At 41.9% G+C, this 25,428-nt stretch overlaps 1 protein-coding gene across 5 annotated transcripts in view; it reads left to right on the plus strand.

Annotated features, from left to right (window-relative positions):
* Positions 1 to 25,428, plus strand: part of LOC309703378 (phospholipid-transporting ATPase ABCA1) — a 233,889-nt gene that overhangs the window by 179,250 nt on the left and 29,211 nt on the right. For all 5 annotated transcript variants that reach the window (XM_082528159.1, XM_082528160.1, XM_082528157.1 and 2 more), the window contains 6 exons: positions 1,201 to 1,378; positions 2,508 to 2,623; positions 5,616 to 5,760; positions 11,192 to 11,315; positions 14,424 to 14,553; positions 14,952 to 15,072. In XM_082528159.1, coding sequence (XP_082384285.1) covers positions 1,201 to 1,378; positions 2,508 to 2,623; positions 5,616 to 5,760; positions 11,192 to 11,315; positions 14,424 to 14,553; positions 14,952 to 15,072 — 814 coding nt within the window. The remainder of the gene's footprint in view (positions 1 to 1,200; positions 1,379 to 2,507; positions 2,624 to 5,615; positions 5,761 to 11,191; positions 11,316 to 14,423; positions 14,554 to 14,951; positions 15,073 to 25,428) is intronic.

The raw sequence follows: 25,428 nt of genomic DNA on the forward strand, positions 1-25,428 counted from the left end.
AGGCTGAGATCTTCCTCCACCTCTCCTGTATCTCCCCCTCCTGCAGAGAGTTCCTGAAGAGAAGAAAGCTCCTGCAAGATGTGACCATCCCCCCCACCAGTTGAAGAGCCCCCCAGGCGGCTCGACGCACCGGCGGCACCCTGCTCCAGGGCCGGGCCCCCATGCACCCACCCGCCCACAACCCCGGCAACACACCAACCAGGACCCAAGCCCCCGAGGCCCGGCCCGGGCCCCAGCCCAGAGACGGAGCGCCCCCAGATGTGAGATTTACAAGGAGGGAAAACAGTACACCTCTCTGAACAGTGTCTGGGAGGCTGTGGTTGCTGCTGCACGCAATGCTGATGGTGAACAGATCAAAACACTGACAGAATCCATGGATGGCAGGCTTTTGAGTGTCCTTGCAAAGAAAGGTGGCTATATTGGTCGCTGATTTGTTTTTGTTTTGTTTTTGAATGTCAGAAATGTATATTTGTGAATGTGGAGATGTTATATTGGTTTCACTGGTAAACATAAATAATTGAAATGGGTATATATTTGTTTTTTGTTAAGTTGCCTAATAATTATGCACAGTAATAGTCACCTGCACACACAGATATCCCCCTAAAATAGCTAAAACTAAAAACTACTTCCAAAAACATTCAGCTTTGATATTAATGAGTTTTTTGGGTTCATTGAGAACATGGTTGTTGTTCAATAATAAAATTATTCCTCAAAAATACAACTTGCCTAATAATTCTGCACTCCCTGTATATGTTCCTGATAGGTTTATAGTCCCTTGCTTGTCTATAATCTCAGGAGGTCTGTCTGCGGACCTGTGCAGGCGGAGGCCGACACAGTCCTATTTTATGTCCCTCAGTTTCTCAGTCAGATCATCAAGTCTCTTTAAAAACACTAAGATGGTGACAGTCACAATCCTAAGCTCAACATGAACATGAAACTAAAAGAGTTTAAAACTAAAGGGTCACGGTAGCTGTGTCCATCTTTTATATACAGCCTGTGATAGTAGACAGAATGTAAATTCTAATGATTTTCTTTGTGTGCTCCATATATTTTTAAAGCCAACGTAGTCTACATCACCTCAGAATCAAACTTTATATTTAGCCCCATGGACAAAGTTTAATATCCACTTTCTTTTGCCCTGGAAGACCCCTAATAGCTCGCCAGTCAACTTTTTCTATGCTGTGTCCTCTTCAATTACAGGGCCACAACCTCCACTGACGTCGTGGTGTCCATCTGCGTTATCTTTGCCATGTCCTTCATCCCTGCCAGCTTTGTCCTCTTCCTAATCCAAGAGAGGGTGAACAAAGCCAAGCATCTGCAATTTGTCAGTGGAGTAAACCCAGCTGTCTACTGGTTGGCCAATTTTGCCTGGGACATGGTAAGTACCAGCTTTATCTGACAGCTGTGTCTGCGCCTCAAATATTCTCTCTTTCTGAAGCTTCGGCTCTGTTACCTGACCCATTAAAGCCAGGTAAATACTGTGTAATATATGCTATAATGTGATTCACCCCAGCAGTTTTCGCCTGCTTTATTTTATACTACCCTTGTAATATACTACTTTGGGCCTTTTTTTGCCCACCTAAGGCTAAATGTAAAAATATCCATCCACTGTAATTGACAATGTAGCTTTGACACTGCTGGCTACTGGGAAAAGCTTCACCTGAGACAGTTATTGGCTGAGGCGTAATTATCGACAGCAGCTGCCCCTGCTGGTTATGCTCAACAGGCTTACCGGCAGTTTCCCCGAGGCATAATGGAAGTAAACATTTCATCAGGTACCTTTGGTAAAGAAATTGCATCAGGACACTCATCATTATGGTGGATAAATGCTGTCTGGGTGGAAGACAAATGCACCTAAGGAGCCTGTCTAATGATTCTTGCCCGAAGCTCCCCGCATTACCATGCACGCTCTATCAACAATAAGGATATTACAGTGAATCTAGTCTGAAAGCTCTTTAATATTTCAGTCTAAACTTTTTCTGTAATAAACATGTAGCATTGTAACCTGATACATTGTATGTCTATTATCTGCAGTATTCCATTTATTCGCCAGGGGGGATATTAATCCGAAGGGTGATTATATAATAATAGCATCATCAGTTATGTTTGTTTACTTCTGTAGGGGGAAAAAAAGTCGGCTAGTAAAAAGCGTGCTGTCTGGTTTGATTTGAAGTTGAATGGATTTAAACAATCGTTGGATAAATATTAGTCTTAGATCAAAATTTTATAGAGCCATTGTACATGCATCCAATTCAGCGTGTCACTGAGCGACCGCTTGCTTCAAACACACGAGAATCAGATGGCTGTTATTCACTGGATTAATTAGAAAACTAAAGCCGGATACATTCGCTAATTAAAAAGTCATCTACACATTTTATAATTACACGGTCTTTCAGTTGGCGTAAAAAAAAAAAAAAGTCATAACGCTTTAATGGAGTCGTAACCACCCTAAAGAGTGACTTTTTTAAGCCTGTGCTTTATTTTGACGTGTGTGTTTGTGTTTACAGTGTAACTACATCGTCCCCTGCTTCATCGTGATTGTGATCTTCCTCGCCTTCCAACAAAAAGCCTATGTTTCCCCTCCTAACCTGCCGGCTTTGATCCTCTTGCTTATTTTTTATGGGTGAGTAAATGACATATTTCAGAGTAGCTCAGAGAATTATGGCGTGCCCAGATTTCTGGGATGGGCTGTCTTTTAATATTCATTGATTGACTTCTGAACACTTCAGGTATCCACAATAGAAAGCTGTCATAGTAGTGCAGGTATTGGCTGAAATGTAAGTTCTTGGTACGCACTGTAATATTTTGTTGCCCTACCTTTAGCTCCGATGACGGCACGTTAGAGGTTTGCCGTGACAACGTAAAGGGATTAAGATCTCAGTGGGGTTAAGGTGAGGTCTCCGCTGTGGTGGTCGATCCATCTGTGAAAAGGACGTTTTACTTTCACTGAACCCATCTTTCACAATTTGAGCCCGATAAATCCTGGCATTATCATCTTGGAACATGTCCACGCCGTCGGAAAGAAGAAGAAATTCATTAATGGAGAAACTCTGGTCGATCAGTAAATGCAGGTAGTTAGCTGACTGCGTTTTTGAGGAGATAATGTTGCTGAACCTTGACCAACTGAAGCAACCTGAGATCAGGCTTTTACTGTAAGCACGAGGCGTGATGATGCATCACTTCACCCGCCTCTCTTCTTAACCTGATGTGCCCGGCACTCAGGAACAGGGTAAATCTGGACTCATCAGACCACATGACTGTTCTCCATCGCTCCACAGTCCAACCTTTAAACATCCCTGGTGAACTGAATTGTTTTTTTTCCCCAAGTAGCCAAACTGATAAGTGGTTTTCTTAAGGCCAGACAACTGTTTAGTCCTGATCCCTGGAGTTCTCTTTACATTGTGTGTGTATAAATGCTTTTACTTAGCTGCGAGTTCAACTATTAATTTGACCTCTGATCATGATCAGTCATGATTTTCACATTTCTTCTTTGAGTCCCTTCAGCCTTTTGTACTGTGTTGAATAGTTTAACCCAATTTTAATAGTTTTAGTAAACTTCTGAATTGTGTTGTTTGCTTGATACAGACCATTAAATCTGACCCTTCTGAAACAGAGAACATCTTTTCCACGACCACAGGATGTGTCTTTTTACGTGGTTGTTTAAGAAATGAGAAGCTACTCACTTCAGTCAGTCAGTCAAGGTTAAATAAGCTGTTTCCAGCTGAAACGTGTCATTATATTACATTTTAGAGATCAACCACAGAAATTAAAGCCATGTTCAGCTGCGGATGGAGTCATCAAAAATCCATTTAACTGCCTAAAAAGGGTGCATAATGTCCATTTAGACCGCTTACATTGTTTACCTGATGTCACCTTTCTGATGAGGAAGTGAAGCTGTTTCACTCCACCACACTCAATGAACAAAACCAGTAGTTTACCAGTAGTTCAAAGTTTGTTTGTCCACTGCTGCTGCTTCGGTAAATTAGTTAGTTTGTGTTACCGTGTGACTTTTTTGTTAAAGGGATAAAAATCCATCACGCAAAAATTACTCAGTAAACCAGCAGCTCCTGTTTTCTGTGAGGTAAAAAATACAGGGAGCAACAGACCTGTTCAACTCACACGTGCAACTTTAACACTTGATTAAAGTTTACCTTCAAAGTTTGTGTTGTTATTCATTGTTGAACCAGCCTTTCCACGCTGTAGGAGAACTTTAAAAGTGATCTGGCACTACCTCAGAATCACCAGCTAAGAAGCATTAGCTCACTTCCACGCTGCTTACACTTCCTTTGTTCATTTGAACTATTAAGACTTTCCCAAATGAAGATGACATTTGGCAACTTCCCCTCCCCCATACACTTAATGAAGAGTTTTGACACCTCACGAAATGTCAGTAAATATGTGGTATGATGACCATTTGAACAGGTTCTAGCAGGTAGTAAGCTGTACAGGTAAAGACTACCCTTTTGTTGCATAACCAGTCATTTTGTCCTAAAAGCCGGCTTGAAGTATGACAGAAACCATTCAGTTCAGAAAAAGGGGACAAGGGTTTCTCCTTTTAGGTGTCCGAGGGGTAAATAGTTATCTGCGACAGTGTCAAAAAGCCCCACAAAGCCAGAGTAATCGAAGAACTGACATTTATGCCACTAATCTTTAATTCATATCTCCAATTCAATCCAGTGCGTTTATTACAACGTATTTTATACATTTTCCGCAATAGTTTGTACTTTGTGTAATACTTATACTACGTCCATTGAAAGATGCACCAGTGCACACAAATAAGTTAGTAATACTAGTCATTGGAAGTGACACACACCAAACCCTAAGCCTAACTATGATCACGTCCTAATCCCCAACCCTGACCCTGACCCTAACCACATCGGTCGGCTTTTTCCACCCTGCAAACCTATGACATCGTAACATTGATGATGATTGGTCACTTGCAATGTTGCAACTGGACCAACATTGGTTTTGATGATCCAGGAAGAACACCACCGCAGGGATATCAGATACAGCTATGGCACATAGTGAAGGAGACATGCTCTGTAGCTTAGCTCGTACAAACAGGTCTGTGTGCTTCTCAGAGTGAGGCTGCAGTCTGTTTCCAAAGATTCCTAATCTAAAAAGAACTGAATCAGAAAGTTACACATACGCCTCTGAAGTAGGTCAAACTGAAACTCCAGCACTTGAGTAAATGTAATGAGATCAAAACGTGTTACTTTCAAATTACATTCAAAGGTCTGGTTATATGACAGGGGTTTGCACCGTGGCACCACAACACCAGTGCCTCACTTGATCTGCTTGTGATACCGAGCTTGAACCGCTGACTGCCGAGCGTGGGCAGCATTCAGTTGGCAGTGCTTTCATGGGTCACTTACTGAAAATGCAAATGATCAGAGGAGGCCATCAAATGGCACAGCTGACCTGGTAATCCGCATTTGTGAATCGAAAATAGCAAGGATTCAGTAGCTGCTAGCATGATATTTGCCGTTATACAAATTGCCCTCGGAGAGTTTAACGAGCATGGATCGCACTGGAGATCACCTTTGTTATTTTAATTTCTATATTTTATATTTTGTAACACTGTTTTACTTTGTTTTGTGTTTTGTTTTTTTAAGCTGGGCTATCACGCCCATGATGTACCCGTTCTCCTTCATCTTCAGCGTGCCCAGCACAGCTTACGTGGTGCTGACCTGCATCAACCTCTTCATTGGTATTAACAGCAGCGTGGCCACCTTTATCATGGAGCTCTTCGATGATGATGTAAGTGTCACCCTCACCACACGCTCACACGCGCATACAGAGTCTGTGCAGACGGAAAAGTAGGAGACACACATGCATGCATGCACATTTTTAACGCGACAGGCGGCACACTTCCTGTGAAACAGCAGGCGCAGACTTTCAGGCTCCATAAAAATGATATTTATGCAGAAGCTATAGCTGCGGATGGCTAATTGACTTGAATCATAGATAAACGCTCAGTGTTTTTCCATTTTTTTCTCCAAAGCAAAGGCTTTCACGCGCGTGGGTGGGGTGTGTGCCCACCTGGTATAACTTTTAATATATTTCCTTTATCCTCTCGAGGATTTTTCAAAGGAATTATTTTGCCTATTCTTTTTAATGTTAAATCGTTTGCTGAGAATTGGGTCTTCAGAGAACTTTGCTCATCCATCTTTCAGCAAGTGTTCATTTTAACTGCAAGCTGCTCCAGTCTCAGTGGAATGAAAAGACAAAGACACCAAAAACGAGCTAAATAAGAAATGCAGAGCTCGGTTTGGAGAGAGACAGACTGTCAGTCATTGTACTGTTTTATTAGAATTTAAATAAATTACGTAAAAAAGAAAATATCTGAATACGCAATGTGTGCAAACAGCCAGGACTCAGACAGAACAACCTCAAGTTTTTTAAACGATTTCTCTACTTTTCTGACATCTTTCTCGTTTGTTCTCTGATCTGAATACGTCCAAACACATTTGCAGCCTTAATTGTTATTTGCACGATTCCCACGCATCGCCCGCTCTCTCATTTGGTTTTTTCCCACCTCACCACGTATTTTTAGCCTCGTGCTGATCAGTCATCCCTTGTCAACAGACACAAGAGCACGGTGCGGTGCCGAGCTGCGTTTGCATCTGACGCTTCATCAGAATGTCTCCCACATCCCCGATCTGCCACTTCAGACGCAGCGTAATGTCGTCTCAAAGACTCTTGCCTCTGCGCGGTCTGCCCCCTCCGACACGCCTGCCTGCTTGATCTTCTGGCGCCCGCTCCGTGATGGCATGGGATGTTTCCTGTCTCCTAACGAGGCGGCCTCATTTGCATCGTGATTTCATTATCGCCGACATTCATCATCAATTTGTATTTTTCACGAGCGCGTCTCTCCTCCAAGAAAGTCACTGTGGTCATTTTGTTGTGTCTGCATTCTCTTTATTTATTGATGCGACGTTAGCGGAGCGTATTACTCATAAAGGGCGCCATTCCCGATAATTTAATGGACAGCGCTTTGCCCACGGGCCGGTGTAAAGGGACGGATTTACTGCCCATTTCGCTCGATTGAGGCATTAGGAGCAGCGTGTTTCTCTGAGACTCGATGGGGACGGAGGTCCGAGATAATTCTGCTAATCTGACCCGATTTCGCCGCCGATAAGAGTCTGACGGGTCAACATCAATCAACTCACATGTTACAGCTCTCCAGGTTTCCATGTCTCCTCCAGTTCAGAGCTGATATCTCCCCGGAACAGACTCTTCACAAACTAGCTAGCGCAGATATGACAGTGCCCCGACGTGCTCCAGTTCAACAGAAACGGCAGATCCTGCACATGACAGCTCTATCCAGCCTTCTCCTCTCGCAGCTTCTGCGATTTCAAAGCTGCGCCTCATCACTTTCAGGCTCCTCTGCGGCGGCGGCGGCGATATTTAAACAGTGTCGCTCAAAAGTAAAGCTTCCGGCTTTCAGTCTGTTTTCTCTTTTCAAGCACTGGGTGAATCTAGATCCCTTTTGGGCATAGCACCATTTTTCCAGGGGAGAAAATGGGAAGAAGGGAAAAAAAATAAGAGTAGCAGAGTGGGAAAGCAGCGCTGCAGTGTTATAGACTTGGTGCCCTAGTTTTGTCTTGAGACCAATGGGAGATTTTCTTTCCCTCAGGACTGTCCAACTCCCTGTGGATTGCATCAATCCCAGCCTGCCTTGTACGCTTGAAGCGCTGTCTGAGTCAATACTTCCACCACGTGCCTCTAAGAGATAACCGCAGGCACCCATAGATTTTTCCAGGATAAATGTATCGGTGTGGCGGCGTGGCCAGGTACCGCTTACCTCATGTAGTGTAATTGGAGTACATTGTTTTAAGTCCAGAAGAATTTATCGACGCTGTGTTTAAAACAGGCAAAGGTTTAATGTAGTCGATTGCTCACGACAGAACTCCTACAGTATCTCAAAACCACAGGAATATCATCTCTTGAAAAATGTCTTCCCCAGCTGTTTGAGCCATACATCCTCTGCTTGTCTGCTTTCATTGTGATTCGCAGCATTATGAATGAAGCCACGCTGTGGGAATAAGCACGTGTAGGGATATGGGTCAGATAAGCACAGCGCAGACAATACCACCTTTAAAAACCATTTGAAAATGATTTATGGGCACATAGCGCAAACACAAGGGGGGAAATTGTCCGGCGTTTTATCATCTTCGACAAAGAACCTCTTAGATCTCCTTGATGAACACCCAGTCAGGAGGAGATATGTTATTTCATGTATCGATCTCAAATTAGGTCTCGCTGCTTTTTGCATTCCTCTGCCAGATGGATGGGCTGCTCTCTGCCAAGGTCATAGCTGTTGTTTATTTATTTGACTTTCTTATCTCTGTTTAGGCTTAGTGTTGAATGTAAAGAATAGAGGTGCCTTTAGCAAATCCCCCGATGCTTGCATTTGAGTGGTTACATACATTGTGAACATCCTGGGGGATAAAAATATGTTTGCAAACGCCAAGAAAAGAACGTTAGTTTCAACTTTGAGGGTAAACTTGTTTTCTGCTACAGCAAATTGTTGCAGTAAAGTATATCTTTCCTCCATATACTGTCAGTAAAGGCAATCAAGTAATTGGCTAAAGAGAAAATACTAATACGCAAATATAAATTAGTGATTTAAATGATACCATTTAACCATTTTTCTCCTTAGTAAGCAGGGTTCAAGTGTTCAAAAAAATGTAACCAGTAACAAGATGCACCAATTTTTGTTGAATATGCATTGTTATTGCAGCTCTTCTTACCCTCCTGTCCTCAAGCAAATGTATAAGTGTAGATAAAAGAAATGATGAATTGCTGCTGAACATCTAAAGACGTCTAAAGGTTTGCGTCGACATCGTGATCAATGAGACCTTTTCATCACGGTCTTGGATCTGCCCGAGAGAACTAGGCCAGCAAACACTTATTGTAGTGTGTAAGTTTGTAAGTTGGATTGTTGCTCGTCATTTCTTGTTGCGAGAATTATTATACAGTAAAAATCTTAGTGTTTTATTACTATTCCATTTTATTTTTATCAATGACAAGGACCTTTCATACAAAGTATCCCCATATAGTCATGGGAAAAAGAAAAGTACACCTATGGTTGTAGATATCCTTTGCGACACATTTTCACTCTGTTGTAGATTCGATTGGAATCTTTGTCCTGCTAAATGATCCAGTTTCAGCCAAGCTTTTGCAGACCGATGGTCTCACATTTGGAAGACATTTGTTTTGCAGTCCTGTGGCTGTAAAACAAGCCCAAATCATCACCCCTCCACCACCGTGCTTCACAGTTTATTCCCCCTCAGTCTCCATTAAGCAGTAATTGGAGAGCCAAACCTCTAAACTCATATAGAAGCAGTGAGGGTGGAGTTTTTGTTAAATGAAGAATGGCTGTGTATATGTCATGTTTTGTAGTTCATCCGAGGTTGCATTTGCATGATTTTAAGCCCTGATACATCAAACCTTAGAACTGACACAGAGTGTACTTTCTCTTTAGCATGGCCGCAGATCTTTAGCTATATTTGGAGCTACTGTACACTAGTATCTTTGTCCCCTTTGTGATCAGATTTGTTCCTGGCTCCAATGATCACAGGGATAAGGAGAAGCAGTGAAAGCAAGAGTGCAAAAGCTAGATAGGATCAGTAATACATCTGTCTGCTGAATATGGAAGCAGCATGTGGTTAGCTTAGTATGAAGGCAGGAAGGAGCTAGCTTGAGGACGCCTGTAAGTTACTAAAGCAAGGCAGATATACAGCAGCAGCACCATATGTATTCTTAATGTGCACAGGCTAAATGTGCCCCCACACCTCCTTGGGAGAAAACAAAGTCTTGTCAACAGTTTTATTTATTTATTTATTTTCTTTGTCTGCCTTTCCCCCTCGATTACGGTCTCACTCCCCACCTGCTAATATCTGACAGAGTATGTTGTCTTATTTAAAAAGTGTCATGTTTTACTTGCATTTACACAATAAGCTGACATCCAGTAAAAGTGCAGACTGAAATATCTTTAAATCTGGCTTTTTATTAAGGCTGGCAGACTCATAAGGCCTCACACTCGCATTGTAACTGCCAATTGAAAGCTTAGTCACTGAAACTAATTTCACAGAGCTGTTACACGCATGCATGAATAAATTCTGTGACAATAATGGCCATCATTTGGAAATCTTGCACACAGCTTTAACAAATCGCACCTCTGCCGCCGCCCCACCTAATCTCGCAGGCTCGCCCAGAAAACAGAAATGATGAATTTGTAGTCTCTATCCATGTATGCAAGAGCTTTGAAGACTATGCAGCAATAGAGCACTATGCATAATGCATGAACTCGGTTGTGAAGCCACAGTAATATGTTGCCCTTTTGCTCTGCCTTCTCCTGTTTTACCCCCTCTCCTGTACTTCCTTCCTCGCTTGTGCCAGTCCGTTACAGCCTGGTCCGCTGTGTCTTAATTGAATTAATTGTTGCTTTTGTACTTTATTAAGCTGTCAGTGTTCTAACCACCAGCAGGTCAAATGTGGAGAGAAAGGAACTGTACAATTTGAGAAAGGAAAAAAAGTTGTTTTGTGGAAATACGCTGTCAAGATAAGACTTTATTTCTGCCTATGCCTTGTGAAACACTGAAACAATATGCTTTGGGTTTGTGTTTCTGTCTTTTTGTTGTTGTGGTGGTATGCTTTATCAGAAGAACCAAAAGAAGACAGAGTACCTGTGCTTTTCTTCCTCCCACCTGTGACTCTTTGGTGTCTGGGTGTTTCCTTTAGCTTTAGTTATGATTTTAAGGATGAGCATCTGCTTCCCTGAGCATCAACTCATCTGTTTGTGTTTGCACATACTGAGCTCTACTGTACGTGCTCCTCCCCAGAGATCACACGGTACGTTCCCTTACGTCTCCTAAATTCCAGCATCGAGAAGGTAGATGAACCTTGATGCACCGAGTTCCCTCGGCATGCTATTTGGTGCACCGCAATACACCCGCGCTCAGCGTGCAAGCACAGCGCAGGATGTTTGCTAATTATGTGCACTTGCATCAGGGAGCTTCAAGCTATTTTCCAAAGCTCTCACTCTGGCTCTGCTGATTCAGGCCTAGAATTGTCAACATATTGAGCTTGTAACTGTGCAATTCCCAGTCAGGGTTTAAATATCCAAAACGTCCTCGTGCCACTAATGTGTATCCTGTGTGTCTGTGTGCATTTTTCTCAACAGAATATCACCCACATCAACAACATAGTGAAGCAGGTGCTGCTGATATTCCCACACTTCTGTCTGGGCAGAGGGCTGATTGACATGGCCAAGAACCAGGCAACGGCCACACTCTTCAGCAACTTTGGTGAGAGGATGATATCATAGTATGGAATACAGAAAGGACTAAACTGTTTCACACAGTAGTGCTAGATTTTAAGATGTGAAATGGGTTCGTGTGTTTTTGGACAGTGACACCACAGTGGTCAATGAAGATGTGATTGAAGGCCAGACGTTCAGGTTTAATTCAAGGGGTTTGGCAAAGGTACTGCATTAACAGTTCGGGAATCTTATTTTTATGCAGTCCCTGATTTTTAGTGGCTTAAATTTCATTGTCTTGTGAGGCCTTTTCCCTAGAACTCTAATATGAGGTCCAAAGGGACATAGATGTAAATAAGGGAGGCCATCATTAGGCTGAAACACCCCCAAAATCCAGCAGAAACACCACAAGGCCCGAAAGACCACAGAAGAAAGTGGATGATCTTTCCATAGTTAAGAAAATTCCCTTCACAAGATCCAGCTAAGTTGAGACCACTCTCAACGAGCTAGGTATGCAATCGTCAAAGTCTACAATCAAGATGCAAACCACTGGTTACACTCGATTGATTGATTAATTAATTGGGGGAAAAAATCCTTTGGACAAATGAAAACAAAATGAATGCGAATGAGGATAATGCGAAGAGAAAACAATAAAGAGAGGAAAGAGCAGCTGACGAGCCGTAGCATACTGTATCATCTGTTAAACGTGGAGGGAACACATGGGCTGAAGTGCACAGGGCTGTACTCTCTGCTCAGATTCAGCCAAATGCTGCAAAACTGCTTCTCAGTGCAAATGGACCAAAACCAACCCGAGAGTTTCACACAGAACAAATGGGATGTTCTTAAGTAGAAAAGTCATTCACTGGATCCCAACCCAACAGAGCATACTGTTTTAGTTACTGAAGGTAAACGTGAATGCAGCAAAGAGCTGCAAACCAGCAGCAACTGAAGGCGGCTGCAGTAAAGGCCTTAGCAGAGCTTCTCAAGGGAGGACACACAGCATGAGTTTGAGACTCAGTATGGAAAGCATTTTCATTGAAATATTAAAAAAAATCTTTATATTTGAAAAGATGCTAGCTTGTACAATTAATTTTGAGGCTCTGAAAATGGGGGATTATGTCTAAAAATGACAGTTAACATAAATTTTTTGCAAAACCCACCAAATTAAATCTGAAAGCCGGCGCTTCAATCACATCTTATTTGATTTAAAATCCACTGTGATGGCGTACGGAGGCAAAATGACAGAAATTTTGTCCAAGTTAGTGCAAAGTACCCTTAGATTACATCCGGTTAGATTCATTTGGCTCTAAATGGATGTCATCTAAGGGTACTTTGCATAGTAAGCTCAATACTTTACAGCATTTCAGCGAGAGAGAGAAAAAGCATCAGTCTCCTCTTTGGGAAACGCTTGGCAGACATTCCTTTTTAACGGGATAAAATCTGAACCAGACTCAGGTCGGGGCAGCTGTCTTGCCTCCACATGTTGGGGTGAGAGGAGAGCAGAGTGAGAAAAGATGAGTGTTGGAGAAATAACAGGCAATAAACACTGGGCAGGTTGGTAGGGCCAATAACCGCAGATCAGAAACACGAAGACCGTATCTGCAGAAAGGTGAAGGAGAGGGAGCACAGGGAGGGGAAAAAAGACCACAACAGAATAAAAACACAAGTTAGTGACATGTACAGGTAATGCATGGGCAGAGAAAGCTAGCTCAGTGTGTAAAGCGGATTAGCAAAAAAAGAAGAAGAAAAAAAGAGCGCTGGTATATTTATAAAACCCTTTAAAACATGCTTATCTCACCCCGGTGCCTCAAAGTGCCACCGATTTTACCAGACTCGGTTTCCTCTCACTCAGCAGTCAGCTGCAGCACCTAATTTATCACAGTGGACCGCTTGTATAAATTTCCATCCTGCTCTCCTATACTTTGTGCCTCTTAAAATATTTAGAGCAACTTGCGCCGCAGATTTCTTCCATTTTACTTGCAAACCTCGCCGTTGTCTTTTAGTAAACAACAACAAACGCAACTGCACCGCGTGCTGCTCTGAAAACAGCCAGAATAAATGTTCTGTGGATCTTTGCAACGAAACATTTGCATAACCCGTTTCTGCATCACAGTCGCCCACCACACTGCTCTGTTCTCTGTTACACTGGCAAATGACTGGAGCCTTTAAGTTATTGGAATACCATAAAATATTGCTAGAAATGTACACGCCATCCAAAAATATAATAATAATAGCCCACAAAGGAGCATTTATATGGCCCTGTGTCTCGTATTCCACCCGTTTCTCCACTGATACGATGCTATTTCGTTCTAAACGTTAGTTCTCCAATATTTGACCAGAAACGCACCTCCCTAGTGTCCACTACAGCTGCACACTCTGCATGAGTTAAATTTAGACAGGATAGGGAAAAAAACAGTGTAATGGTGCTTGTGGAGGTGGAGCCAGTATTGAGGAGGTCATCAAGAAGCAAAGAGGCACATGCAAGAGGAAAAAGGGGTCTTATCTGTGGAGAGATGGAGCAGGAAATAGCGGTTTGAGGAATCATTTGCGGCGGCGGTTGGAGAGAAGGAAGAGAAAAGCAATCACAACTTAAAAAGGCTAGTGTGGAAAGGGGCTATTTACCCAAGAATGAGACTGAAAGCTCTTTTCGTTTTTCTTGTCTCCTTTGCACCCCCCACCCCCGCCCCACCCTTGGCCTAAAGGGCTGTAGAAGCCGTGAGGGAGAGGGAAAGAGAGCAGATATGATAATGGTTAGAGTGCTGGGCTGTCAACGGTTTACTTTACTTGCATGTTCATTAGCCAAAAAATACAAATATGGCTTCAACATGAAAAGTACAGGATGTCAGCAATTTCTTCCCATGACATAGGTGACAGCATTTATTTTTTTTATTATTATGCAAAGGCTAAGTGGCTTTTTAAACTGCCGCCTTTCACCAACAAATGCGTCTCAGCAACACCAGCGTCTGACAAAGACACATTTGGCTGTCCGTGAACGAAAACACATCTGCTTATTTCCCTTTTGTTTTGACAGCGTGTCCGTTAACTCATCCTCGGGGCTCGCTGTTAAGGGTTGGAAGTTACTGTGACGTGACACGTGGAAATAATCTGTGTAATTACCTGCTTTTCTCCTGTGTGCGTCTGCTAATTTTCTTATCAGGGGAGGACCGTTTCAAGAACCCGCTGAGCTGGGAAATGGTGGGCAAGAACCTTTGTGCCATGTCCATCCAGGGAATTGTCATGTTTGCCGTTACAATCCTCATCCAGTATAAATTCTTCTGCAAACCAAGGTGACTGTAAGAAACTTTAAAACAAAAAAACAAAAAGAAAAAAACAACTCTTCCTTGTGTTTTGTCAGATAAACAAATTCTCTCTTGTTCGCAGCTGTTAGGATTAGTAATACGCTCTATATTGACTTTATATGAAACATCTGTTGCTCTGCAAATGTGTTTTACCAAATTCAAACCAATTATGTCTTTCTTTCTTTTTTTCCACTCTTTTTTTGTAGTGTTTTGTACTCTAAAAGCGAGGTTGCCATAGGAACTAATGCCCGTGGCTTCATCTATTTATGAAAATTGCAGAGATTGTTTCATTGAGCTTAAACTTTGACCAACATAATTTGTCCCGCGAGTTCGTGTTAATTTTAATGAAGCGTATTATGCCAACTGTGTTTGACTCTCTCTGCTAGACTTATTTCAGGGAAGTGGCTGCCTGCGGAGGAAGAGGATATCGATGTTGCCAGGGAACGAAGGCGGGTGTATGAAGGCGAAGCCCGGAGCGACCTTCTGAGGATCTGTGACCTCACTAAGGTATCCAGCTTTGGTGCTTTATACATTTTCAGTGAGGTTTTTTCCATTCTGTTCTTGCTCGTACTTGATTTAATTTTGTTCCATCGCCTCTTTGTAAAAAGTGTAATTGTGTTTAAGCCTCATCTTACCAACTGGGGCCTGTATTTTTTTTTCTTTTTGTAATATCTGAGTTGTTTTTTTTTTAAATTGTTCCAATATTTTATCACTTTTGTCAGTCAGTTTGTTCCCCACAAATTTACCCCGCCATGGAGGTTATGTTTTCAGTGTTTGCATGTCATTATTCTGCCTGAAAACATGATAACTCGAAAGGTTTTGAATGAATTCTGATAAAACTTTGTAGGGGTGGAGAGTGGGGTCGTTTTAACAGCCCATTCAAATTTGCCCGACATCCACCGATGTCTTCAAGGTCAACTTAACAATTTATTGGTAGAAAATTAACAAAAAGCCTTAAAAATGAGAAACTATGAGTCTTACAAGTGTGCTGTGTTAACCTATAGAAAGTCATGTATAAAGATTCAAGTCACGTCACCTGTGACCTCTGATCCTTCCTTCAAGGTCAAAAGATTAATTTGAAGGTCACAGTGGCAATAATGCTTGATCGAGCTATTGAAAACTGTTTCTTACTGCCATTGTTGCATTGACAACATGCAGGCATACAGGGAATGAGGACCAATGACCTCTTTTTCAAAGTCAAATAAGGTCAAACTGTCTTAAAATGTCTTTTATCTTTAAACCTGCTTAAAATTCTCTTGCCTTGTAAAGGTAACGTTTAGTAAATATGATGTCACATTTGAGATGCAGCTGGATCTACTGTATCTGAGAAAGTTGACCTCTGCCACTGATTCTGTTCATAATATTTATGGACAGAATATCTAGGCGCAGCCAAGAAACTCTAGGTGGAGGGCGAAGAGTTTGGGTATCTTGTCTCTGCTTTTTACAGATGATGTGTTTCTTTTGGCTTCATCGAACCGTGATCTCCAGCAGCCTGCACTGAGGCTGTTTGCAGCCAAGAGTGAAGCAGGTGGGATGAGAATTAGCAACTCTAAGTTCAGGGCCGTGGTTCTTAGCTGGAAAAGAGTAGAGTGGCCGCTCTGGGTCAGGAATGAGTTGCTGCCCCAAGTGATGGAGTTTGTCTTGTGCTTTGTTCGTGAGTGGGGAGAGTGGTGTGGGAGATTGGCAGACAGACTGGTGCCGCCTTGGCAGTGATGCTGATATTGTACTGGCCTGTTTTGGTGAAGAGTGAGCTAACCGTGACGGTGAAGCTGTCAATTTACCAATGAAGCTTCATTCCTACCCTCACCTGTGGCCGTGGGCTCTGAGTAGTGACCGAATGAATGAGATCGTGGATTTCAGCAGCGGAAGCAAGTTTCCTCGGGAGGGCATCTGGGCTCGGCCTTACAGGAGCTCGGTCATTCAGAGCAGAGCCGCTACTCCTCTGCATGAAAAGGATCCAGTTGAGATGGTTTAGCCATCTGACCAGGATGCCTCCTGGGAACCTCCTAGGTGAGGTGTTACAGGCTTGTAACGCAGACCCAGGACCTGCTGGAGAGATTAGATCTCTGGAGTTGCTAGTTTTGTGTTTCAATTATTTTATATTGGGGTCAAAATGAGCTTGGTTGGTTTTACAATAACAGGGTACTCATGAAGATTGTACTTGGGATATTGAGTGCAAAGATTTGAACTGAAATGTTGAATAATAAACTCTCAGAATAATAATAATGATCTCTCTTTTTCCTTATATGTCATTAATTGCATAACTAATAATACTCAAAGAAGAAATTTGGTTTGATGATGGACCTTCATCCTGTAACCTCTCACCTTTTCTTGCAACCTGATAAATTCACCCTGCCCTCTGCATGTCCTCGGCTTCTTATTTTATGACTTACTGCTATAGATTATGTTAATGTTTACTTTTTTATATGTGGAAAATTGTGTAGTCCACCTACAATACTTTTTGCAACACTCAATACCTATATTTCTGAATCATTATGCATCATTGTACTCAAATACTTTAGTTCACCTGAATATGTGGACGTGTGTGGGCGAAGTTTACTCCCTTCATGTGCTCGAGCAATATTCTTTTCCAGGCCAAATGGGAAAGACAGGTTGGTAGCCTGCAGCTGTGCGCTATCACAAACATCATAAGTGGGCACAAGAACCAAACAAGATTACACTTTTAGAGGTGGAAAGGGTGTGCGCTCCTATGTAGCTCTGGCCCTCCTTCCCTCGGTGTGTGTGAGACTGAGCATACTGTGGCGGTGCGAGCCTCAACACCACCAAGATTAACGTCTCATCCATTGGCAGATGTTCCCTCCCTGCGGGCAGCGTGGCAGCAGGAAGTGTCACCACAGCAGCCTGCTTTGCAGCTCCAGTGCCGACAGCTGGACGATCTAACAGCCTTTTGCTTCTTACCACCTCTCTTCGCTCCTTTACTCCCTCGGTCTGCTCATTCTCACCATACTTAATCTCTCACTCGTTGCTCACGAAACACAGTTGTGCGCCACACTCCCTAGGGTAATTACTGAACAAAACAGTTGGATGGGTAATGTATTACAAATCATCTTCAAAGGCAAAAAGTTGGGCCGGGTTGTAGGAATGCTAGTTGTTCAGCTAAGAGTTGTAGAGCTAACGTCTTTAAAGTTCTTAAAATCATTGTTGCAAATGTGCCTTTCAAACAGTATGAAAGTATTCACTCGGTTTGGCTGAAATAGTCTGCTGTCGACAAGCACTTCAGTTATTACTCATGTGCACGTTCGCAGTTGACAGCACGTCTACGAGATGAGACACAGTGGCCCATCGCCACACAAACACAGCGGAGCATTGGCAGAAGGCATCAGGATTCTTCCTGCAGTGCCCTCATTGACTCCCTCCACAGCTGTGCCCCATCCATTGGGGGGGTGTAGATAATAAAATGATCAATGAGCACATGGCTTTGGTGGCCATGTGCCACAGGCTGGGTCCTGTCATAAATCTGAGCATGCCTCTGAAGCGATCGACAGGCCATCAATCATCTGTCAGATACCTGCTCCTCCCCTTCCTTATCCTGCTGCACTAAACAGGAGCGTTTTGCTATGCGCCCCACCTGGTAGCCTCCACTTAGCTGCTGCATTAGCGTCGACACCATAATCGATGGAAGTGTGTCCGTCTGTGAGCATTTTCCAGGCCCAGTGCTGTCAGTTTAACCTTCCAGTCACTCACTGAGATGACAGGGAAAGTTTCAAGGAACCTTGTGACAGCTGTTTGGATTAAGGAGAATGAGTGATGAGTGGCACCTTGGCATACTACAAGTGTGCTAATGTGCTAATGTGTATTGAGGGCATTTAAGTCGTTCAAATGAGACTCCTTTGGCAAGAGCTCTTGGTTTTACATTTAGAGAGGGCGTACATTTGTCTACAAAAACATTTATACATAGATTCAACTGTTCATTAGCCTAAAACCTATTTACCCATTTTTGAGTGATTACCAGACTCGACTTAAGTGATTTTGAGGTTTTTCAGCTTTTTTCCAAAAAGTATATTTTCTGGCAGTTTTCCCTTTCTTAAATTTCATCTTAAAAGGCAAACTAGAGCCTGCTTGTGACTCCATTTGCATCGTGTTAATAATTTAAATTTTTTAGACTCACACCAGTTAATCAGGCATGGCAGTAACTCAGTGCCTTTAAGTCTGTGTAGGTTCTCAGTCATCCAGGTCATTGTAGTCTAAGGCAGTGTTTCCCAACCTTTAGAATAGAATAGAATAGAATAGCTTTTTATTGTCACTGTTACAGGAACAATGAAAGGCAGTTTGGCATTTCTCCATGTGTGTGAAGTCCACAATAGCTTAAGTATTTACACAATAACAGACAAATTGTACATTTACACAAGAAAGATATGTACAAGTTATATATACACCTGCAAACATACACGCACATACATACATATATGCATCCGTACATACATACACATACATATTTCCACATACATGCTTACATCTATATACATACACATACATGCCATCTAACTAGCAGGTGCATTGAGAGTGTGATCAGTGATATTGCACATTGAGTGGGGGGGGGGCTTGTTGGAACTATACTAAATAAGGTTGTAATAAATACAGTTTATAGAGTTACAGTTTTAGGAGCCACGGCACATATTTCACATTAGAAAAATCACACCACACACCACCAAACAAACCTGTCACAAAAAGCATGTTGATCATTTTCCCCCTTGCACCAGGTATAGCAGAATTAGTTCGGTTTGTCCCCAGTATACCTTTTTTGCTTTCTTCTGACCACTACTCATGCTAGGGCCTTCATCGGTGTAGGAATTTTCTCCAGGACCCAGGTCAGATTGACTATTGTTTCTTTTCAAATATTTATCTATCAAATATTTATCGCTGCGTTGTCTTCTTCGTCTTTATCATCTCTAGTGGAAGAGAATGTCATTATTCAGCCTGTTACTCAAGCTGATCGCTTAGAGTACTAATCAGGTGGAACCAGATAATCTTCCACAGCACACCTGATCATTTCTCACGGCACACCTATGTGCCGCAGCACAGTGGTTGGGAAACACTGGTCTAAGGAGCTTGGAAAGTAAGCGACTGGACTTCTTTAAGTTATTTGAAGAATTTCACCTCTCATCCGAGAAGCTTCTTCAGTTCTAAAACCAAATGGTGCAGAGTCCCAGGTATTTAAACCCTAGTGGGAGCTGTCCGTTAGGAGAGTCAATGACCCACTATTGGTCATGTGCCTCATCACATAAGACAAGGTGTGAAAAATGGCGTGGGTCATTATCATCATTATTTCAAGTAAAACCATGGTGAGACCTTACCTCACCCTATCACGTGACTTATTGAGACCACCTGACACAAGATGTTAGGGGGTTGAGGCGCAGGGAAGGGATCTTTTTAGGCCTCTTTTACTCCTCTTACAAACCAAGCTCATTACCCTCAGTACCTTTAGGCATGTTGGCGTGGTGAAGACAACCAGCTGAAGTTTCAACATAAGCACGAGAATGGGCAAGAAATGCACTGAGGCTACAATTCACCAAAATTGGACTATAGGAGATTGGAAAAATGTTGTGTAATGGTGTGCTTTGGGTCTCTTAGTACCAGTTAAGCATTGTTTAAATGTCGCAGTCAACCTGAATGTTCTTGCTGACCATGTCCAGTGGCGGTCCTAGCCTGTTTGGCGCCCTGGGCGAACACTCCCTCTGCTGCCCCCCCCGTTTCTCGTTTCGCCTCCTCTACTTTTCTCTTTTTTCTAAACTGAGCACCTGATGGCTTTGAACTTTTTTGTCCATCTTCCATTGGTTTTAATTTTGCACTGCAGTATGAACACCCATCCCCCAACCCGAGGATCACCACAACATAACCTAACAGACCTACACCTTAGTTCACAGATTGACCCTGTCTAAGGTGTATTTCTGGGATTTCACACAACCCAGGATTCAGATCATGAACACATAATGGGCTTGGATTTACAACATTATGAATGAAATGTGCTCTATTTGGAAGCAGCCGCCCCCCTCCCCTTTCGACGGGTTGTGTGTGAGACTTTAAATCATCAAACTGTAAATTATAAATTTTAAATTGTTATTGATCCCTTTACCCCGAGTCCTAAAGTGTATATTTATTTTCTTACTCTTCTTATATTTATTGTTTGTTTACTTGCACTGCTGTAACTGGAGCCTCGTCATCTCGTCTCTCTATATACTGGACTGTATGTAGCGGACATGACAATAAAGTTTACTTTGACTTCAGCAGCGAGCAGGTGCACCGAGGGCTCTCGCGCTCACTTTATAGAATTTCGAAAAAACATCGGCGCAAATTATAAGTCTGTATCATGATGTCTGGTGTTTTCGTGTTTGTTGGTTTGATTTTATTTTGTTTTATTTTGCAAGTTGGTTATTAGATGCTGCTCCAGCCAGCCAGAGAATCCCCCGCCAAGCAGCAGGCGCACCTCGCAAACGGAGGGCGCCCTTACTCCCAGAAAATGGGCGATAGAAAACCGATCGGTGCCTATGCTATTCCCAATATACGCTGGCATGACGTCGGGGCAGCATGAGTACGAGCAATTTTTTTTTTTTTTTTTTTACCGATGCCCATGATGCCGCCCCCCACCACGATGCTGCCCCGGGCAACCGCCCGTGTCGCCTGTATCAAAAACCGCTACTGACCAGGTCCATCCCTTTACAAGCCTGTACCATCTTGTGATGGCTGCTTCCAGCAGGATAAAAACCATTTACCAAAGTTCAAATCATCTCAAACTGGCTTCTTAATGAGTTCACTGTCATTTCCAGAAGTTTGTACTTGTTCAAGACGTGAAGAGTGGTGAGATCGAAGGGTACACGTTCTTTTAACAGGGCTGTGAAGGTAAAAGGTGTCAAAAAATGTGAACCTTTGCACTGTGAGTCATGATCTGCAGTACTGTTTAAAAAAGAAAAAGGACCGTAAGTGTACATGGTTTAGCCGGAAATGCAGCATTTGAAACTCAAGACTTGAGATGTTAAAACCTAAATCTGTATTTTAGCTTTTTAGGTGCCGACATCCTATTTTCAAAGCCGTCTCATCTGATTAGATGTCGGTCTGCTTATCATGACAGCTGCAGCGGTACTCGAGCCAGAGGGGAATTATCCTTTAATTGCCTTCCTCCATACATATATCTCTCGCTTTGATGTAGCTTTAGCACCTAAAACTATCACTGAAAGGTAGTATATGTAATCCAGATTGATAAATACTGAGTGCAGCTGCCAGATGGTGCTGGAAAAATGATGGATCTGTGCTACTCCTGCTTTTATCAGATGCTTTTGATGTGCCAACTGTGTAATAAATGTAATGTCATTGTTTGTCAGACTTAAATGGCAGACTGAAATTCGCATTTACTTCGGATACAAAGTTTTAAAATACCAAGAAATGTAACATTCATACTAACAAAAATTTAGCAACACGTTTTTGTTCCAGTGCAGCTCTCCAATACGAGAACATAACCATGCACAACACTCACAGAGAAGTCTTTTTTCAGCTTTTATGAAACCAAAACAGACACTCTTAACTCAAAAGGGCACAGTGCTGTCCTTGATTTTGAATGCTAAATATCTTAAACTGTCACACTCTCCAGTAAGAACAAAGGCCTTGTCTTGTCTTTCCACATGAGAACAAAGCAACACTGATTCCAAGTCACATTGAAAGCATACACAACCCATATGTAGCCTTCAAAGTAGAAGGGCACCAAAATAAATGCTTAATTTTGTTGGATGTTCATGATTTTTGTTTAGAATTTAACAAAACATTTTCATTTGAAGTAGATGTTTCTATATTTTGCATTTGTCAGAAAAAAGATGAAAGTAAATCTATGGGAAGCCACCTTTTTATTGAAAGTGTAACCACACAGCCTCGACATGATGCTGACTCACAATCCAATTACAAGAAATTTTTTTGTTCTGCATTGTTGAAGATATGATTCTAGTTCTGATTGGAACTTGTGTGGTCAATCAAATGGTCTGTCTTGGTTTGGACAGGCATTGATTGCGATGAGATGTTAAACATTAAATATATATTAAATATACTGGTTATTTTTTTCCTCCCCATACAGCAACAACAATATCTTAAAGCAGGATAACGCCAAAAAAAGTCTCCTCTGCCTACCCAATTATAATCAAATATTCCACCTACAATTAAAGCTAAAATATGTTAGTTTAGTGAAGCTAACAGACAAACAAAGCAATTATATGGCAAATATAATAGAACAATGCATATCTAAAACACTATATATTACCTTTAGGCATTGGTGGAGTCCTCAGCATAGCATAAAGGAGGTTTAACTAGCCAGAGCTTATATCTAAACCATATGTTAGTTTCAGCAAGTATGCCACCAAAAAATAATACTAAAGTAAGATCACAGCCTATCTAAGATGTTCATATCTATCACTTTACCCACTGGTTTATCTTCATGTCTCACATTTGACATTTTTCTGTTGCTAACGATTCTGCTGGCTAGCTTGGTTAGCCATTCAGTGTTATACTAAGTGGGACACTAATTTTGGCTAGCATAAACAGGCTTAGAAATGTAAATGGTAAATGGCCTGTATTTGTATAGTGCTTTTACTAGTCCCTAAGGACCCCAAAGCGCTTTACACAACCAGTCATCCACCCATTCACACACACATTCACACACTGGTGATGGCAAGCTACATTGTAGCCTCAGCCACCCTGGGGCGCACTGACAGAGGCGAGGCTGCCGGACACTGGCGCCACCGGGCCCTCTGACCACCACCAGTAGGCAATGGGTGAAGTGTCTTGCCCAAGGACAGAACGACCGAGACTGTCCAAGCCAATTACAAGGCGAACTCCGAACTCTTCAGCCACGATCACAATTCAAATGTACTCACTTGAAAAATTGAAGAACAAGTTCCTTTTTGTCTAGATCCAGTAAACCCTGAAAAACATGCTTCCCACCTGTGGCTGAAAACAAGCCATACTTTTAGGTCTTAATAATTTAAACATTAAAAATGTATCAATATTAATCAGTTACTTAGCAGTTCTCTATCCACTGTCTCTCGACACTATTAAATATTTCTTAGCTACAGAAGTATAGAGATAATCTCTTTACTCATTGAAGCCAATTTCTAATATAATATGTTTTCTGCTCTTATTTGTTTGCTTGTTTGTTTGTTTTTTTGACTGGACCATATTTAGACAAGAAGAGAGTTTTAATGATACCGCTGGCTAGCTTGGTTAGCATGTCAGTGTTTTCTAAAGGGGAAGCTAATTTGGCTAGCACAAACAGGCTTAAAAGACATGCTCACCAGTGTTGCCAACTCAGTGACTTTGTCGCTATATTTAGCGAGTTTTCAGACCCCCCTAGCAACTTTTTTTCTAAAAAGCGACAAATCTGGCGACTTTTTCTGGTGTTATTGGAGACTTATTTATGACGACTTTTTGACGTGAAAGCGGGTATCACTTTTACTCTCAACAAGCAGCGGGTGCTGCCGTGGGCACCTCGCCTGTTCCAAAGCGCTCACGGGCGGAGGATAGTCCTCCCCCAGCTGCTATCAGGGCAGAAGACGTTCACACCTGTGCGTCCAAACTGCAAATGAATCGCGCATGAGCGAAGCCGCTGCTTTCGCACTGACTGTACCGCAGTCAGTTTTTCTTTTACTGTTATGCTGTTTTGTGGATCACAAGGTTTAAAACTACTTATAAACACACACACACACAAAGTAACTCCACCAGAGTGCCTATTTCGGGTCACTTTTGCCGGTCCAAGCCCGGATAAAGGAGCAAGGTTGGAATTGTGACATTAAAAAGAACAATAATTGCTAAAATAAATTTAATTTGTAGTTCTAAATAAATTCTAAATGCATTTAGGACGTTTTTTACTCACTTTGTCTCTTCCACGATGTTATTTCTCTCTCCAACAACGTAGGTTACAATTATATTAGCATGACCAATTATGCAAATTAGCGACTTCTTGCAACTTTTAGGACAGCCAATAGCGATTTTCCTTAATCAGGAGTTGGCAACACTGATACTCACTTTAGAAACTGAACAACAGGTTCATTATTGTCTACAACCAGTGAACCTGAAAAAAAGGTCTCCGCCTGTAACTCTAACTGGTAACTCAGCTAACCACCCCCAAAGGAAAATATACTTTTAGGTCTTAATAATTAAACAGTAAAAATATATCAGTGTTCACTACTTATTCAGCGTTTCGCTATCTCTTCACACTCTTAATTATTCCTTACCTTTACTCATAGACCTCTGGTTATAATATAACCATGTGTTCTCAATTTGTTTGAAAAAAAAGAGAAAGAAACCAAATTAAGCAAAATTGTTTTTAGGTACAGAAAGCAACCAAAAAGGGTCTGCTGAAGGCTAATTTGCTGACTTTATCTAGCAAAAATTTAATTTGTATTATTTTTTTAATGTGAATTATTAGTTCAAATATATTTTGTGGTTTGGGAATTTTTTTCAGATTTTGAAAGTTTGAGAACAACTGCCTTACAGTTTTTACTAACCAGCAAATTATCTGTATTTCTTTTGTAAAGCTGCTGTAAATCTGTATCATTAGTTTGCTGTCAAGTTTTCATTTTTGGGGAATAAGCCTCAAGTGGCCATTTGAAGAACTGCAGATTTTTACACCTTGACATCAGTTTTGTTTTTCAATCGAGGATGTTGTTGTATGAGCTAAATGTAATTTCACAATTAAGATTCAACCCAAGAACTCCTTGATGCAAGCAGCCGTTCTCCAAAAATGATGAGGTCGTTTAATCTTCCATTTAATTGACAATTTGTGTTGAGCGGTCTTATTAAACTGGGTTTAAGACTTCTTTAACAGAAAAGATGGCGTGCTTTTTCACCAAGGTCGTCACACTGTAT

The sequence above is a fragment of the Aulonocara stuartgranti genome (genome assembly GCF_965226115.1).
Source record: "Aulonocara stuartgranti genome assembly, chromosome: 3".
NCBI lineage: Eukaryota > Metazoa > Chordata > Actinopteri > Cichliformes > Cichlidae > Aulonocara > Aulonocara stuartgranti.